General features: G+C 48.6%; 2 protein-coding genes and 1 non-coding gene across 10 annotated transcripts in view; 1 reads left to right on the forward strand and 2 right to left on the reverse strand.

Annotated features, from left to right (window-relative positions):
• Positions 1–421: 421 nt before the first annotated feature.
• Positions 422–494, reverse strand: TRNAK-UUU. Its single transcript has one exon. It is a non-coding gene; the product is annotated as a tRNA-Lys (tRNA).
• A 1,336-nt stretch (positions 495–1,830) lies between these two features.
• On the forward strand, positions 1,831–6,512 carry SETD6 (SET domain containing 6, protein lysine methyltransferase). Its single transcript, XM_048316388.1, has 9 exons — positions 1,831–1,940; positions 2,065–2,163; positions 2,249–2,393; positions 2,918–3,059; positions 3,366–3,560; positions 3,715–3,838; positions 4,088–4,268; positions 4,485–4,627; positions 5,123–6,512. Exons 1-9 carry the CDS (start codon positions 1,914–1,916, stop codon positions 5,432–5,434), a joined length of 1,368 nt encoding a protein of 455 aa, XP_048172345.1. The 5' UTR covers positions 1,831–1,913; the 3' UTR covers positions 5,435–6,512.
• Positions 6,513–10,382: 3,870 nt separating this feature from the next.
• The window catches only part of CNOT1 (CCR4-NOT transcription complex subunit 1), a 56,074-nt gene continuing 51,621 nt past the window's right edge, over positions 10,383–14,835 (reverse strand). For all 8 annotated transcript variants that reach the window (XM_048316383.1, XM_048316381.1, XM_048316382.1 and 5 more), the window contains exons 44-49: positions 14,441–14,614; positions 13,737–13,886; positions 12,801–12,981; positions 11,841–11,973; positions 11,604–11,738; positions 10,383–11,472 (exon numbers count right to left, since the gene is read on the reverse strand). In XM_048316383.1, coding sequence (XP_048172340.1) covers positions 11,394–11,472; positions 11,604–11,738; positions 11,841–11,973; positions 12,801–12,981; positions 13,737–13,886; positions 14,441–14,614 — 852 coding nt within the window. In that variant the 3' untranslated portion in view covers positions 10,383–11,393. The remainder of the gene's footprint in view (positions 11,473–11,603; positions 11,739–11,840; positions 11,974–12,800; positions 12,982–13,736; positions 13,887–14,440; positions 14,615–14,835) is intronic.

A 14,835-nucleotide genomic window follows, 5' to 3' on the forward strand; every position in this document is an offset into this window, starting at 1 on the left:
ATGAGAGTCAACCACAATCAGGGTGCCTCCAATAGCTTCCCACTCTCTCAGCCTGGAGCCACCCCTGAGCCCCCAGTTTCAAGCCCAGCCTGGACTTCCTTCCCTCCAGCTCTGCTGTGCCGCTTCCTTTTCTATCCATCGTCTTTCTCCCTCCTTTCAGATGTACCCCCAAATAATCTGTCCTCATCATCCAACATGAGATCTCTCTGAGTACTGGGTGGTTGGAAGAATGGAGCAGTGCTGTGTAGGTCTAAGATAGGATGGAGCCAGCTCTGGAGAGCTTGGGGAGTTGGTGGTGGGAAAAGAAGGAGGGGGTGCCCTGGGGTCCCTGCAGCCCCCCCCCGCCAGGGCCCCAGTAGGAGGAGGAGATGCTGCTCCTGCCCACATGCTCCCCTTTCTCGATCCTAAAGGATAAAGCCACCGCCTGAACAGGGGCTTGAACCCTGGACCCTCAGATTAAAAGTCTGATGCTCTCCCAACTGAGCTATCCAGGCTCACATTTGGCATGTGGGGGGCATGTCTGTGACAGCCGGGGGGACCCCACTTTGCTGCAGCACTGCAGGGACAACGTGGGGACCCATTTCGATGTTTTCCGCTCCCACGCCACCCCAACGAGGCTGCCAGCGCAGGCCAGACTGAACACCCGGGTTCTGGGAATGTCCCCGGGCACTGATCAGGCACAGGGATGCGCCCTGGGAAGATGCCGGCGCCGCAGGGATGCGCAGGCAGGGAGGGGAGCAGGATGCTGCGGGAGCGGCTGTGAAACCTCCGCCGCACCCAGAGGGAGCCCCCGGGTCCCGCCGGGGAACAGGAGCAGCAGCGGCGGCTGCGGCCCCGCCGGGTCCGTGCTCTGCGCTGCGGCTGCAGCAGCCTCGGCTCGAATCCGAGTGCCAGCGGCGCTTTTGCAGGAGCCGCGTTAAGGAAGGAGGGAGGGAGGGAGGCGGCTGCGGGGAGTTGGGTTGCATAGACCGAACTTGGATGGGCACCTACAGGTGCCACCCCACATATTCTATTGCCCTTCCTCCCCATTCTGCAGGAAGGAACCCTTTTGCCCGGTAGGGAAGCCACCCTGCCAGTCCAGCCCGGCCCAGCTCCGAAGGGGCTGGAGAAGATTAAAGCCGACCGCAAGCGCAGACGGGCTGGGGGAGCCCTAGGGACAGCCCGCAGAGAGCCCTGTGGAGTCTCTTCAAGCACCTCGTGCGCACTAATTGGCTTCATTAGAGCAGCCAGTGATGGCATCGGCCCCGCGTCTGCTGGGGCTGGGGACAGCACTAATGAGCCTGGGAACGGCGGCCTCGGGACGGCCCTGGAGGGGAGATCAGAGCCCGTACGTACGGTGGGAGGCGTGTATGGTGTCGACTGAACAAGAGCACAAGCTTAATTGCCCTGATTAATTAGATTAATTAATTTTAACCTATGTCTGGAGCGATGACCGCACCGATACGCGGCCACACGGCAGCCACGGAGGCACCGCAGCCCCCCGAGGTGCACCGGCCCTGAGGTGGGCACACGTGGGCACAGGGGGAAAGCCCCAGGGTGGGACGGAGGCAGCAGGGCACAGGGAGAGGCCTGATGAGCCCCCCAGAGAGCCCCTAAATCACTCCCAGACCCCTCAGAGAGACCCCCGTAGGTCCCCAGACCCAGCAGAAAGACACGTGGTGGTCCCTGGATCCCACAAAGAGGCACCGCAAGGAGCCCAGACGTTTCAGGGAGCTGCTCGGAGGCTGGACCCCACAAAGAGGTACTGTGAGGCCCCTCCACCCCACCCCCGAGCCCCGCAAGCAGGCGGATCCCGGGCGCGTTTCCGGCGCTGCTCCCCCCGGCCCTTTCTGTCCCTTTTTGGCCGCCGTTAGCCCGGCCCATGGGGGCGGAGCTCCCGCCTACCCGGAAGGGCCCCACGAGTCGGCGGCGTCATGGCGTCGGCCCCCAAGAGGTTCAAGGTACGGGGCTGGCCGGGGGCTCCCGGCGGGCTGGGGACACACCGGCCCTTGGGCTGGTGGTGCTGAAGGGATCCGCGATCGGCCTCATGGCTCCTTGCCCTTCACACCATGTTTCCATCTACAGGCGGCGGTCGAGAGCGGCACCCAGAGGAAGCGTAGTGCCGATCCCCTCTCCGGGTTCCTGGCGTGGTGCGGGCGGGCCGGGGTGGAGCTGAACCCCAAGGTGAGGTACCGCGGGCCGGCTCATGCATCCCCCAGGTCCGCCCTGGTGTCTTCGCTCCGCCCCTCACCGCCCCCTCTGGCCCCAGGTCCGCCTGAGCAGGGAGGGCGCGGTGGCGGGGTACGGGATGGTGGCCGCCGAGGAGCTGGAGGCCGGAGAGGTGCTGTTCACCATCCCTCGCACGGCACTGCTGTCCCAGCACACCACCTCCATCCACGCACTCTTGGAGGAAGGTGAGTGCAAGCTTCTTGTGTCACTCGAGTCTGCTTTGCCTTTTAAAGGAATAAATGAGTCTGTGGTAAAGCCTCGGGAACGTTTCTGATGCATGGAGGATGCTGTAGGGCTGTTAGATACTAAGTAGGAAAGAGGAGGGCACCTCTCGCTTCCCTAAGGGAGCCCAGAGCTGTGCAGGACAGGGAGAAAAGTCCATTAGTGCAACATCTCCAACTACTAAGTGACAGGCACCCGTGCTATGCTGCATTCCTCGTGACACTGAGAAGAAAACAGTTCCTTGGTTCCTGAAGGCACGCAGAGCCTCAGGCTGAGGAGTGCAAGGCCGTGGGGCCTGGAGAGCTCATCCATAACTCCAGAGAAGCAGCTTCTGGTCCTGGTTCAGCTCAGGACAAACCCGAGACAAACGGGAATAAAAACTCAACCCCTGTCTCCAGGCTGGACAGGCACAGAGGCTTGTCAGATCAGGTTTTGGTTCTCAAACACAGAACAACTTAGGTTTTCTCCATCCTGTCTGGTTCTGTAGCTGAGGAGTCCCTGCAGAGCCAGTCTGGTTGGGTCCCTCTCCTGCTGGCCTTGCTACACGAGTACACAGCCAGCAACTCCCACTGGCAGCCGTATTTCTCCCTCTGGCAGGACTTCCGGAGCCTGGATCACCCAATGTTCTGGTAAGGTGAAAGCAAGGGCGGCTTGGGGAGGCTCAGTCTTACAGCTGAAGGCAGGCACAGGCCAGGGGCTGCTGAGTGGAGTCCCGGGGAGGGATGTGGTCCTGCTGGGTGACCCCAACCCTCTGTTCTAGCCCTGTGCTAGCACTGGCAGGAGCCTGAGGGGCCGGCCCTCCTGGAGTTATGTTACAGGCAGAGCCAGAGAAAACATGGACCTAGAGAGCACAGGGAAGCTGAGATTTTTAAGGAGGAAGGAATTTATAGACTCTTGGCCCCAGCACAGAGAAGAACCTGTTTTTCTTGCAACAGGCCTCCAGAAGAGCGAACAAGGCTCCTGCAGGGCACAGGCATCCCAGAAGCTGTGGACAAGGATCTAGCTAACATCGACCTGGAGTACAACTCCATCATCCTGCCTTTCATGGAGACCCACCCCAACATCTTTGACCCCAAACTGCACACTCTGGAGTTGTATAAGGAGCTGGTGGCATTTGTCATGGCTTACAGGTGAGAAGCGAGGGCTTTGCTCCAGCAAGGAGCCAGGACAGGAAGTAGGATTAGAGGCTATGTTAGAGGTTGGAGTTGCACAAGAAGTGTAAGGTGAAGCTTGCCTTGTGCAGCCATGTGTACCACCAGCTTGTCTTCATCTCCCTTGTCTTAGCTTTCAGGAACCTTTAGAGGAAGAAGATGAAGATGAGAAGGGGCCCAATCCTCCCATGATGGTGCCTGTCGCAGATATTTTGAATCATGTGGCCAACCACAATGCCAACCTGGAATACTCTCCTGTGAGTACAAAGCTGCTGCGCCACAAATTGACACAGCCTGGTTCCCTTTTTGTAGATCTTTGGGAATGGGGGCACAGCAAGGTGGGGTCTCAGCCCAGGGCAGTGAGTCTGGCCTGGATCTCATTAATTCACAGCCCTGCTGCATGTTTGGTGTTCGTTGGGAGGAGCTCAGGGTCACCTGAGCTCTCTGAAACCCTGCTGAGCACTCAGATCGGCACAGCTCAGCTGCTCTCCTCTCCCTGCTGTCAGCAATGTTTGAGAATGGTTACAACGCAGCCCGTGGGGAAAGGACAGGAGATCTTCAACACGTATGGGCAGATGGCCAACTGGCAGCTGCTGCACATGTACGGCTTCGCAGAGCCCTACCCGGGCAACACCCACGACACGGCCGACATCCAGATGGTGACACTGCACAGGGCAGCTCTGCAGCGTGAGTGGCACCCACAGCCCCTCTGGGAGAGGATGGGGCAGGGATCTCTGTTAACCTGGGATCAAGGATGACATGAAAAATAAGCCTATTCCACAGCAATTCAGGTGGTGGGGCCATGCCTTGGTATTCTGCTTCCCATTTCCCCTTCTCCATTCACCCTTCCCCCTCCACTGCCATCCCAGCTGTGTTCACAGCTCTCTGCTGTCTTCAAAACAGGTGCCAAAACTGAAGCACAGCAGCAGCTGGTCTCAGAGCAGTGGGACTTCTTGTGCCAGCTGGAGATGGTGGGGGAGGAAGGCGCCTTTGTGCTTGGCTGGGATGAAGTGCTGACAGAGGAAGAGCTGTCTGTGACCCTCAAGGTAAGAATGGCCACGTGGGGGAAGAGCTACACAAGGAGAGCACAGAGTGCTGCTGGGCAAACCAGCAGTGCAGAATGGCTCGGTGAAGGGGACAAGCACCTGAAGGCAGCTGGGCACTAACAGTCTTGTGTGAACAGTGGGAGGGGGTGTGGCTGCCCAGCTCCCACGTGCTGTTAAGTCATCTTCCTCTCCTGAAGTAGCCATCCATGTGTACCCACATACCTGTCTTGAATGGCTCCATGGCCATTGCTGTTCTAGAGAGCTGTCACGTTTTAGGTGAGATGCTTAACAAGACTTACCAATACCCAGGTTTGCTGTTTTAATGTTTTCCTAACCCACAATTGCTTGCAATTAGCTATCTAAGCCAGTTTTAGTCTCTTAACCTTTAGTGCAGCCGAGGAGTAACTCACCTGCTCCACGTGGCTCTTCCACAGAGGAGAAAGCCTGATGTACTCACACTGCCAGTCACTTATCCCTGTGCCTGGGTCACTACAGGTGCTGTGCATGTCAGAAGAAGAATTCAAGGAGTACAAGGAGCAAGATGGCTGGGAAGACGACAGTGAGGAAGAAGAAAACTCCACCCTTTCAAATGAGGCTCTCTCCAGACTTAAAACTCCTTGCAAGAAGCTCCTTTATGACAGTGTGCTGCTGACCCTGGAGTCCTATGGGACAGACCTGAAAGCAGAGCAGGACTTGCTAAATAACAAGGAGGCTTATGAGAAACTGAGTCGAAGGGAGCAGCAAGCGCTGCACGTGCGTTACGGACAGAAAAGGATCTTGCATCAGCTGTTAGAGCTGGTACAATAAACCTCCGTGCCCCTGGACATGGCCTGGCTGGGGCTGACCCTGAGGGAAAGGTCAGCCTCTGGCCATCTCTTCTGTAGCACAGACGACAGATGGCAAGACTGACTATGGGTCCACTTGTCCCTCATACAGCACACAGACTTTTAGCTACCTCTACATAAAGAATTATCTTCACAGCACAGAGGTGGTTTTGAGTGGCCTTATTGTACCATGAGAGCTCTGGAGCACAAATATCACCTTTTTCCAGAGGCCTTAAGAAACCCCAGCCATCCTAATGGCTGTTTTAGGAAGGCAGACATACGCTGCCAGAACAGCAGAGGATTCCCTCATTCAGCATCAGAAATTGAAAGCAAGAGCTGCTCCTTGCCTAGATTAAGAGGTCAGAAATCCAGCTGGTAGCTCTTACCTTAGAGAGGTTCAGAGTAAATATCTGGCAGGTGGACCTGCTGACAACACTAAACTCTTCACCTGTACATATTTTATGTTGAACATTTTCAAGAGTACAAGCCCATCTAGCTGGCCTTCATGTAGGCTCAGTATAACAAATACTTCCTTTTACTTCTACAAAAGGTATTTCTGTGCGGGCTTGAGACTACTCTGGAGAAGCACTGTCACAGTTCCACAGCTGCTGCAGGCTGAGAGTTTGATACACACCCACTGCCTGATGCAGTTCTACCCTGAACTCACTTTGTTTTTGCATGACAAAACACTGAAGGTTTGCAGGCCAAGCTCTATTTAATAAAAATTACTTTTTTTACTCAGCCCATGCTCTCTACTTCAACAGGGTGCAAAGCCCCATCTAAGAGCAGGGGGATCATTGCTGCTGCTGCAGTTACAAGTACTGCAAACAAGCAAAACCCACACTGCACTCATGACAAAGCTCAGCTACAGCCCTGCCTGCAGTGCTTAGGGACAGGGTGGTTTAACAGTACTGAGGGGAGCTTCTTCTGGTGACCCAGATGGGACAATGGTGAATTTGACCAGGATCTCACAAAGCTGCTGATACCCTTCACTGAGACATTGTTAAAACTGGTATTTTGGTATCCTGTGTCTCCCTGAATAAATCATACTGGAAAACATACATGTCAGAGGACTATTACATTTGCTATCTTGGTTAAAATTTGGGGGTTGGGTTAAAACTTGTGTTTTTTAGACATGCACAAACTTGGTGCTGACTAAAGCATACAAGAGGTTTGAACACTGTATAACAAGACTTTGTTATACCTACTGTTTGTAATTGTTGGCCTGCATGGGTGTTGGAAGTTCCACCTCACTGGAAGATGGCATTGTGAGAATTTCACTTTTAGGCTGTATTTTAAGACCATGGGGAAAGTTTGGAGGGGATTCCCTTACTAAGAAGTTGATTATGTGGTGGCTTTGTATCTATTAGAGGACTGGGGAAAATGGCCTCAGAATGGCTCCTGCAATTAATGGTATTTTGTTGCCAGGAAGGAAAATGGGGCGAAGTACCAGATGTTGATCTGTTCTTTGCATTGCAGAATGATGGTAAGGCTTGGACGGAGTGCAGATTGATGACAGCAGACACTCATGTTTTAGCAACAGAGAAAGAAAAAGGAAGCGTAATGAAGAGAATGAGGTGGAGAAGAGAAAGGAAAGAAAAGAGGGGAAGAGAGATCAGAAAAGGGATGACAAATTTGGTTGATGGCTGTGATAGTGGGAAGGGCAGGAGGTACTGTAAGGGAATCAGATTTCAACTGGTAAATTCCCATCTAGTAGGAAAAATTCAATGTACTTACTGAAAGCAGAAAGGGCACTTGAAACAAATGCCCACAGAACCCAGGTAATCCTCAAAGACTGGAGGCTCCACAAGTAGGAAGACTGCTTACACTCAGTTGGGATTTCAACTGACAGGCAGCTTAGAGCTCCAAAGAATCCCCACTAGAACTCCTGGTCACAGTAAATTTGGGCAATGAAAAGGTAGAATTTCTAATAGAGGAGCAACTTAGATGTAAAGGAGTCTTCATGAGTAAACAAAGCACATCTATAGCTGGAGCCATAGGGAAAAAGAAATAAGGCTATTCTTCCAGCCACTCAAATTCAGAATTGAAAGAGTTTTATAAAATTTCTATACATACCCAAATGCCCAATGCCATTATCAGGAAGAGAATTAAGTAAATTAAATGCAAAAATAACCTTTGAAAAAGGACAGATCCAAGTACATACACCAGAAGAAAAAGCCCTGGGGACTCAAGTGTTGATGTTACAGGATCAAAAAGACCCAGAGGAAGAGAGAGATACCTGAAGAGATACCCAAAAAAAGGGAAAATGGGGTGACTCCTCTCGTGTAGGTGACTGGCACTCCTGCCTTCCACAAGAAGCAAAACTGGTAACGATCTAATGAAAACAAGGCACCAGACCAGTAAGATGAAAACAATACCCTGTTAAATTGGAACCTAGAAAAGGACTAGTGCCAAACATTGAAAGATTTATTAGCTTTGGGTTGCTTCAGGAATGCCTGTCAGTTTAATACCCCAATTCTACCAGTTAAGAAACCGCACTCAGACGAGTATCAGCTAGTCTAAGATGTAAGAGCCATAAATCAAATAGTACAACATGTGCATCAACAACATAAAAAGACACTGATCAATGGTTTAGGGCATTAAGACTTGAAAGATATTCCCTTGAAAGATATCCTTTTGTATGCCACTGGATGCCAGAATTCAGGAGCTGTTTGCATTTGAATGGGAGAGTCCTCAAACAGGGCTGTCAATTATGCTCGACTTTTACCACTGGGATCTAGAACAGCCATACAATTTCTGGAAAACAATGTAAAACTGTGTGTCCTTGGGAATGGAATGGGAGGCACCATAAAAAGTGTAATGAAGAAGAAATGAGAACTCTGTCCACAGATCCTGCCTCAGCCTTCCCCAGGACAAACAAAAAAAGGAACACACCAGGAAATTACTGGCAAATAGATTTCTCTGAATGACTACAGCAAAGTGGGAATCAATACTCACTGGTACCAGCAGATACATTTTTTGGGGGACCTGATGCTTTTCTCTGTCAAACCAAGCAGGCTGAACAGGTAGGCAAGGTACTACTGAAAGAGATCATTCCTAGATACAGGATACCTGTGTCATCAAAGTGGCCTGAGATGTTGCCACCAGCACTACTGAGGGTCGGAGTAACACCTGGATCCAAGGATAAGCTCAGTCCTTTTGAAATTTATACAGGAGACTTTACCAGGTAGTCTCTTACAAACCCCAGTCTGTATCTTGGGCCAAGAGTACTTGTGTAATTATGTTATCTCTCTACGGAAAGCTTTATCCTCTATCAGCAGGTACTTTCAATGAAGATATCCCATTGGATTAGGCCTTCCTGTCTGTGACATCCAGAGAGAGACTGGGTCTGTCTAAGGTTGAAGAATGATAAGCCACTAAAGGAATGCTGGAAAGGACTGTACCAGGTTCTTCTCCAAACATACACAGCTACAAAACTCCAAGGGGCCACAGAGCCACCATTCACAACTGAAGAACACTACAGAACTAGATGAAGTGAGAAGCTACCCCTCCCTCTGGACCTTAGGGACTCAAAAATAAAAAAGTAACTTCATGATCTGTACATGGGAAGAAAGCCTGTCTTAAACAGAACTTGACTGCCCTCAAGGGAGAGGAGCAGTTCTAATTGCAGTAATTATTTTACACCATCACAACTGCACAGGCCAGGAGTGCAGAGACAGTGCCAGATGTCAAATTTAGTATAATTTTACATTGCTTAAGCCCATTACTGTGACATGATTACCTGAATTGCCTTAGTCTTTCTGAATATAAAATGTTTGTAAAATGTGGCAGCAAAGGGAGGATATGAAATGCAGGGGCCTCCATCCTACCAGCCCAACTTACGTTACTGGGATCTTGGCTGACTGAGTCCTGCCCACCTTCCAAGCCTCTCTACAGAAGCTCTAAAAACCTGAAGGGAACCAGCCAAGCACAGCAGCATTAGTACAGAACCAGAAACTCTTTTGAGCCATCAGGACAAGGCAGTAAGCTCTGCACATGGTTTGCTAGAGTTATATGGAAGAAAAAAAATCCTATGGCATCTGGACTAGATAAAGAAAAACTGGTTGCTGGTAATTCTCTGTATCCTAACCCAGTAGGAGGAGGAAGGAGTAAGCTGGAGTGGCAACAGCAGAACCAAAAAATTCCAACTTCAAAAGGCTCAGTTTCAGCACAGCTGCTGACCTGGCAAAGGAATGCCATGGAATTGCAGGACCTAGCCACAGTCTTTACTCCTTGACACAGAGGAAACCAATGCCTAGAACAGAAAGAGGGACAATTACCTCTGAGCTGCCACCCACTGGCACAGCTGGCTCAGTGGTCCCTCAGAGCTGTTTTTCCTCCACGCAGCAAATGCAAAGCCAAGTTTACAGAACCCCTTAAACCCAAACAGGAAATCCTGACCTCTCTGCCCACACCACAGCAGTCAATGAGCTTTAACAAACTAGTGATGTTATGTAAAAAGAAAGCAGTGAAGCTCTGTTTCCTAGCCTCTGCTAGGTTAAAGGACCTTGCAGTATTAACAACACTGAAGCTGCCAACCCTTGCAACAGCTAACCACAGCCTGGGGCAGATTCTGGCTGCAGTGAGATCACAGCAGGGTGGAAGGCACTAGAAATGAAACTGATGGGCTATCTATACTCTCTATACCTCCACTGCAGTCTCCTGTCTGAGACAAACTCTGCTCATGAACTTGCAACTAAACCATTTCTATTTCCACACAACTGTCCTTTCTGTTGCACTTCAAAGCAAGACCCTGTATAGTCATTTACACCTGCCCGCTGAGCTCATGCTAGAGAACAAATCCAGTTGCTTTCAACAGGCAGAGCCCAAAACACACTGAAAAACTGCATGTTTTGGATGGGTGGAACAGGCTTTGAAAGACACCAACTGGCCAGGATAGAACTGGAGAGAATAAGCACAGTGGCACGTGCTGCATGTCATGACTTTAATGTGTAACTACAGTATGCATACATACAAGAGTGGGAGAACTAAAGCCCAAGAACTAGAAAGGCTACAAAATACAACACGTGGACCAATACTTTACAAAACATTGAAAATCCTTACAAAATGGGCTGTATTGGTCCTTTGGGGTTTTTGTTTTAATTTTTTCTTTTTTTTTTTCCCTTTTTTTAGTTTTTTTTACAAACTTATACTGTGGTCACAGGGGAGGGTGGGAAAAGGTCTAGATTTAACCCCTCATCTTCCAAAATTTACAACTGTCCAAAAAAAAAAAAAAAAAAAAAAAAAAAAAAGAAGCTATAGGCCTGGTCTCTGGTTTATTTACTGAAAACAGCTGACCCTCACCCAAAGGGCCTGTTTCTTCTCCAAGAAAAAGGAGGCATTCTCTGACTGCCACTCCACTTGCTGTCTATCAGCATTTGATGAGGGTGAGGGGAAAGCAACAGTGAACCTTAACCCCTCCCTCACCCCTCCTGTACTCCATAGAATTCCCATATTCCAAACACATCTGCTTTTTTTTTTAAACAACTTAGTGATTTAAAGGTCCCCCATCCACATAAAGAAAAATAAGTTACTGGCTTTTCAATATTCTTTGGGAGTCTGGGAATGTCAGGACAAGGAGGTCTGCCCCAGACAAGTGCTTGGCATCAGCAGCTGCCCCTTTATTACAAGACGGACAGGCACCAGTTACCCACCTGCCTTTTACACAATTTGCACAAACCCAAAAGTCCAGACAAATGTTTCTGTTCCTTGTATTTACACTAGTTCAAATGATATTCACAGCATCTTCTGAAGTTTGGCCAAAAGTCAAAAAATTTGTTTCAAACTTTGGAACACGCCCACGTAAGACTTTCACCCAGGGTCTGTTGTGTCTACCCAATCAAGGGGGCTGGGAAGGTCAGGAGGAGCCTTACAGAGTCTTCAGTCAGTCGATGGGACAGGATCTCCAGGCTGGAACTCTTGCAACGCAGGATGCAGCTCATCTAACTGGCACCAGTCCCTTCCATGACTTGCTGGGCCTGCTTCTGCCCCATGCAGCACTGTGCAACCGACTGGAACAACCTGCACATGGAAGCAAAGCAGTGGTAGGTACATTTATGGCAGGAAATGGATGCTGTGACAGCACCAAAAACTCAAGGTGCAACTGCTTCAGAGGTATCACTTTAACGACTCTGTGGTTAAGTTATACTCACTTCTCAATTTCTGGAGCGCAGTGAACAAACTCATGGTTCCAGAACTTGAACGCTGGATTTTTTATCAGCTCAATGAAAGTAATAAGGAGACCCCAGGGATGAGGCCTATTTACAATCAGTCGTTCCAAGAGAACCCTGAATCCAAAAGTAAGAACAGTTAGAGCTCAAAGATCCAAAATACAGAAGGAGGGAAAGCAAAAAGCTGAATGTTGGCAAGTTAAATGCCATCCCTCCGACCTGGTGATCTGCTCCTGGATAGCTTCTGTGTTGGCCTCTGCAAACAGGTAGAGCATGGTGCAGCTGAAGTAGTGGGTGTGACTGTTGGGGTACCGCAGCTGGTTGGCGATGGCATTCAGGAAGAGGTACCGGCCTGCAGAAGAGAACACTGAGTACACACGGCCTCCCTTGCACACAAAGAAGCAACCAGCAGTGCTTGAGATTAATGCTTGGGAGCCTCATGGAGGTACAGGAAACAAAACCAACTGATGATACGTAAAAGCTGTATCAACCCAGGCTGATGGAGAAGTAAGAATTCAATTCTTCTTTACTGAAGGCCTTTCTAATTCCCTTGAATACTTTAAACTTTTGGTTCTAACACTGCTCCTATATTCAGAGTTTAACATTCTAATGTAGCATTCCTTTTAGTGAATTCACTATCAGCTACATGAAATCACAGAATCATCAAGGTTGGAAGAGACCTTTAAGACCATCAAGTCCAACCATCAACCCAGTACTACCCCTGTAACCCCATAACCACTAAATCACATCACCCAGCACCAGATCCAGGTGCCTCTTAAAACACCTCCAGGGATGGTGATTCCACCATCTCCCTGGGCAGCCTATTCCAGTATCAGACCACTCTAATAGTGAAAAAATATTTTTCTAGTATCTAATCTGAATCCTCCCTGTAACAGCTTAAGGCCATTTCCTCTTGTCCTCTCACTCCAGGCATGGTAGAAGAGACCCCCACTTCACTAGAACAACCCTTCAGAGCTCAGGTCCCCCTGAGCCTCCTGTTCTCAAGACTAAACAAACCCAGATCCCTCAGCCATTCCTCACAAGACATGTTTTCTAGACCTTTCACAAGCCTTGTTGCCCTTCACTGGACACACTCCAGCATCTCAGTGTCCTTTTTAAAGTGAGGACCCACTTGCTGTAAATGTGACATCACATGAACTATCAGTGTTTCCAGCTCACCTTCAGTATCCAGGTCTACTGCCAGATTCTGGAAGATGTCCATGTGAGCTGAGTGGGTAATGGTGCTCATAGAGGGTGTGCTGCCTTTGTTGTGAATGTGTGCAATAGCTTGAGTACCTACATAGAGCACCAGTGCATTAATGAGCTGGATGTTGTAGCGGTTGCCAGGTTCATTCGATACCTAATAGCAAAGATATGAAAAGCATTAACAGTCGATATTCCTTCAGTACTCAAAGCTACAACATGTACAATAGCATCCAAGTATCTTATTGATTATCCAGAAGACAACATGCTGGGATATCCACAAATTCAATTTGGCATTTAGCCTTTTTTAATACAGTATATATTAGAAAGCATATATTTTAATGCATGTATACATGTTTTTGGTTTTTTTGTAAAAACATCAGCAAAGTGTTGACACAACAGATTCGGTTTTACTCTCCACCTAAAGGAAAACATCAGGTAAGGCAATGTGAATTCACCAGCAGTGCCAGAGGCTGGCTGAAACAGCCCCCTCGTGTGAATGTTTCTAAGCAATGTTTCTGAGGAAGTCCAACTTGAGAGCTCAAGTTGGCAAGCCAAGCCAGGAAATGTCTGAAATGAAGTTTTAGCCACAATTCTGAACTGGGCTTTAGCTAATTTGACCTTTTTTACCCTTAAAGCATTAGCATGAGGATCCACATACTTCTATAACAAGAATCTATTTGGAGTCAAAATTTATTCAGATTCTAAAATGCTTCAACACATCCTACCAGGGAGTGGCAGAAGACTTATTCAGAGTGTGCATTTTCACAGGCGCTTCTACTGCCTGGAACACGTTGGCCAACACACCAACAAAACTGCTGCAAGAAAGGACGGTGGCTGGACAAGTGAGATCATTTGTGCCATATTGTTTAAATTGAGCACCCACAGAAACCTCAAAACCCTCAAACTTACTTGTAGGTTGCTACGCAAGTCAGACAAAAAGGTGACTGGAGAACGGGTTTTGAGATAGGAATCCAAGTCTTTCTTGAACTGAGGTGGCATCACACCAGTGAAATTTGTGAGTATTCGTGGAGCAATATTAATCTCACTTAACATGTCCACCTGTTGACAGAAAACCATGACAGTCAACTAAACCATCAGCAATGGAACAAATTGGAAAAGCAGATCTGTAAGCAATATTACATCAACTACTGCTGTTGATCACTTTTCCTTCCATCAATGAAATGGCAACACTTGATTTTTCCAGATTTCAGAATAAACTTGATCTCTAGCATGCTAACTTATTACATGATGTCTTAAAAGAATTGAGAGGATAAAAAAATTCAGGGGTGAAGGCCGTAGGGAAATTCAGTCACTGCCTTTGCGGTCTCCTTATGAACACTCCAGACAGTCTGGTAGTTTCAAAAGGTACAAACATCCACACAAGTCAAGAGCAGCCTTCTTCAGTGGCAATGAGCACTGCAGCTTCGCTCCCATTACCCTGCACAGCTCAGGCAGGACAGTGCTTTAGCAGCGTGAGAAAGTTTCCTTCCAATCATTCCAGGATTAGTTGCCTAGCAGATACTTGAAGATTTAATTAGATAACATTAACCTGGATAGAGAGTATTTTGAGCATTAAAGCTTCCTATTACCTAACTCCTTTAAGTAAGTTCTACCTTTAGGTTGGGGGTGAAAGGGTCTGGAAGCCTCATGTTCCGTGGGAAGGCACTCAGGATCAGATTCCTTAGCTGAATACAGTTAGGTGGGATCACATCACAGAACCCATAGTGGTAGTCACAAAGAAATTCTGGGAAATCATGCAACAAGACCAGCAACACACGCAGAGTGCCCTGTGAAATAAAATATTAAATATAAGAGGTGTGTAACTGTTGAAACTGTCCAATGAGAGCCATCATTCTATGTCATGTGGCTAACATTACCAGAAGGAAACTAATCTGGGAGGGCAGCCTGCTTCCCCCACAATTTACATTCAACTTAAAGATATAAGTTAGAAGACAACAGGTAATTCTATTTTGCTGCCAGAATACCTCTTCTTTCAGATAACTCTGAT

Source organism: Corvus hawaiiensis, chromosome 12, assembly GCF_020740725.1.
Source record: "Corvus hawaiiensis isolate bCorHaw1 chromosome 12, bCorHaw1.pri.cur, whole genome shotgun sequence".
Classification (NCBI taxonomy): domain Eukaryota; kingdom Metazoa; phylum Chordata; class Aves; order Passeriformes; family Corvidae; genus Corvus; species Corvus hawaiiensis.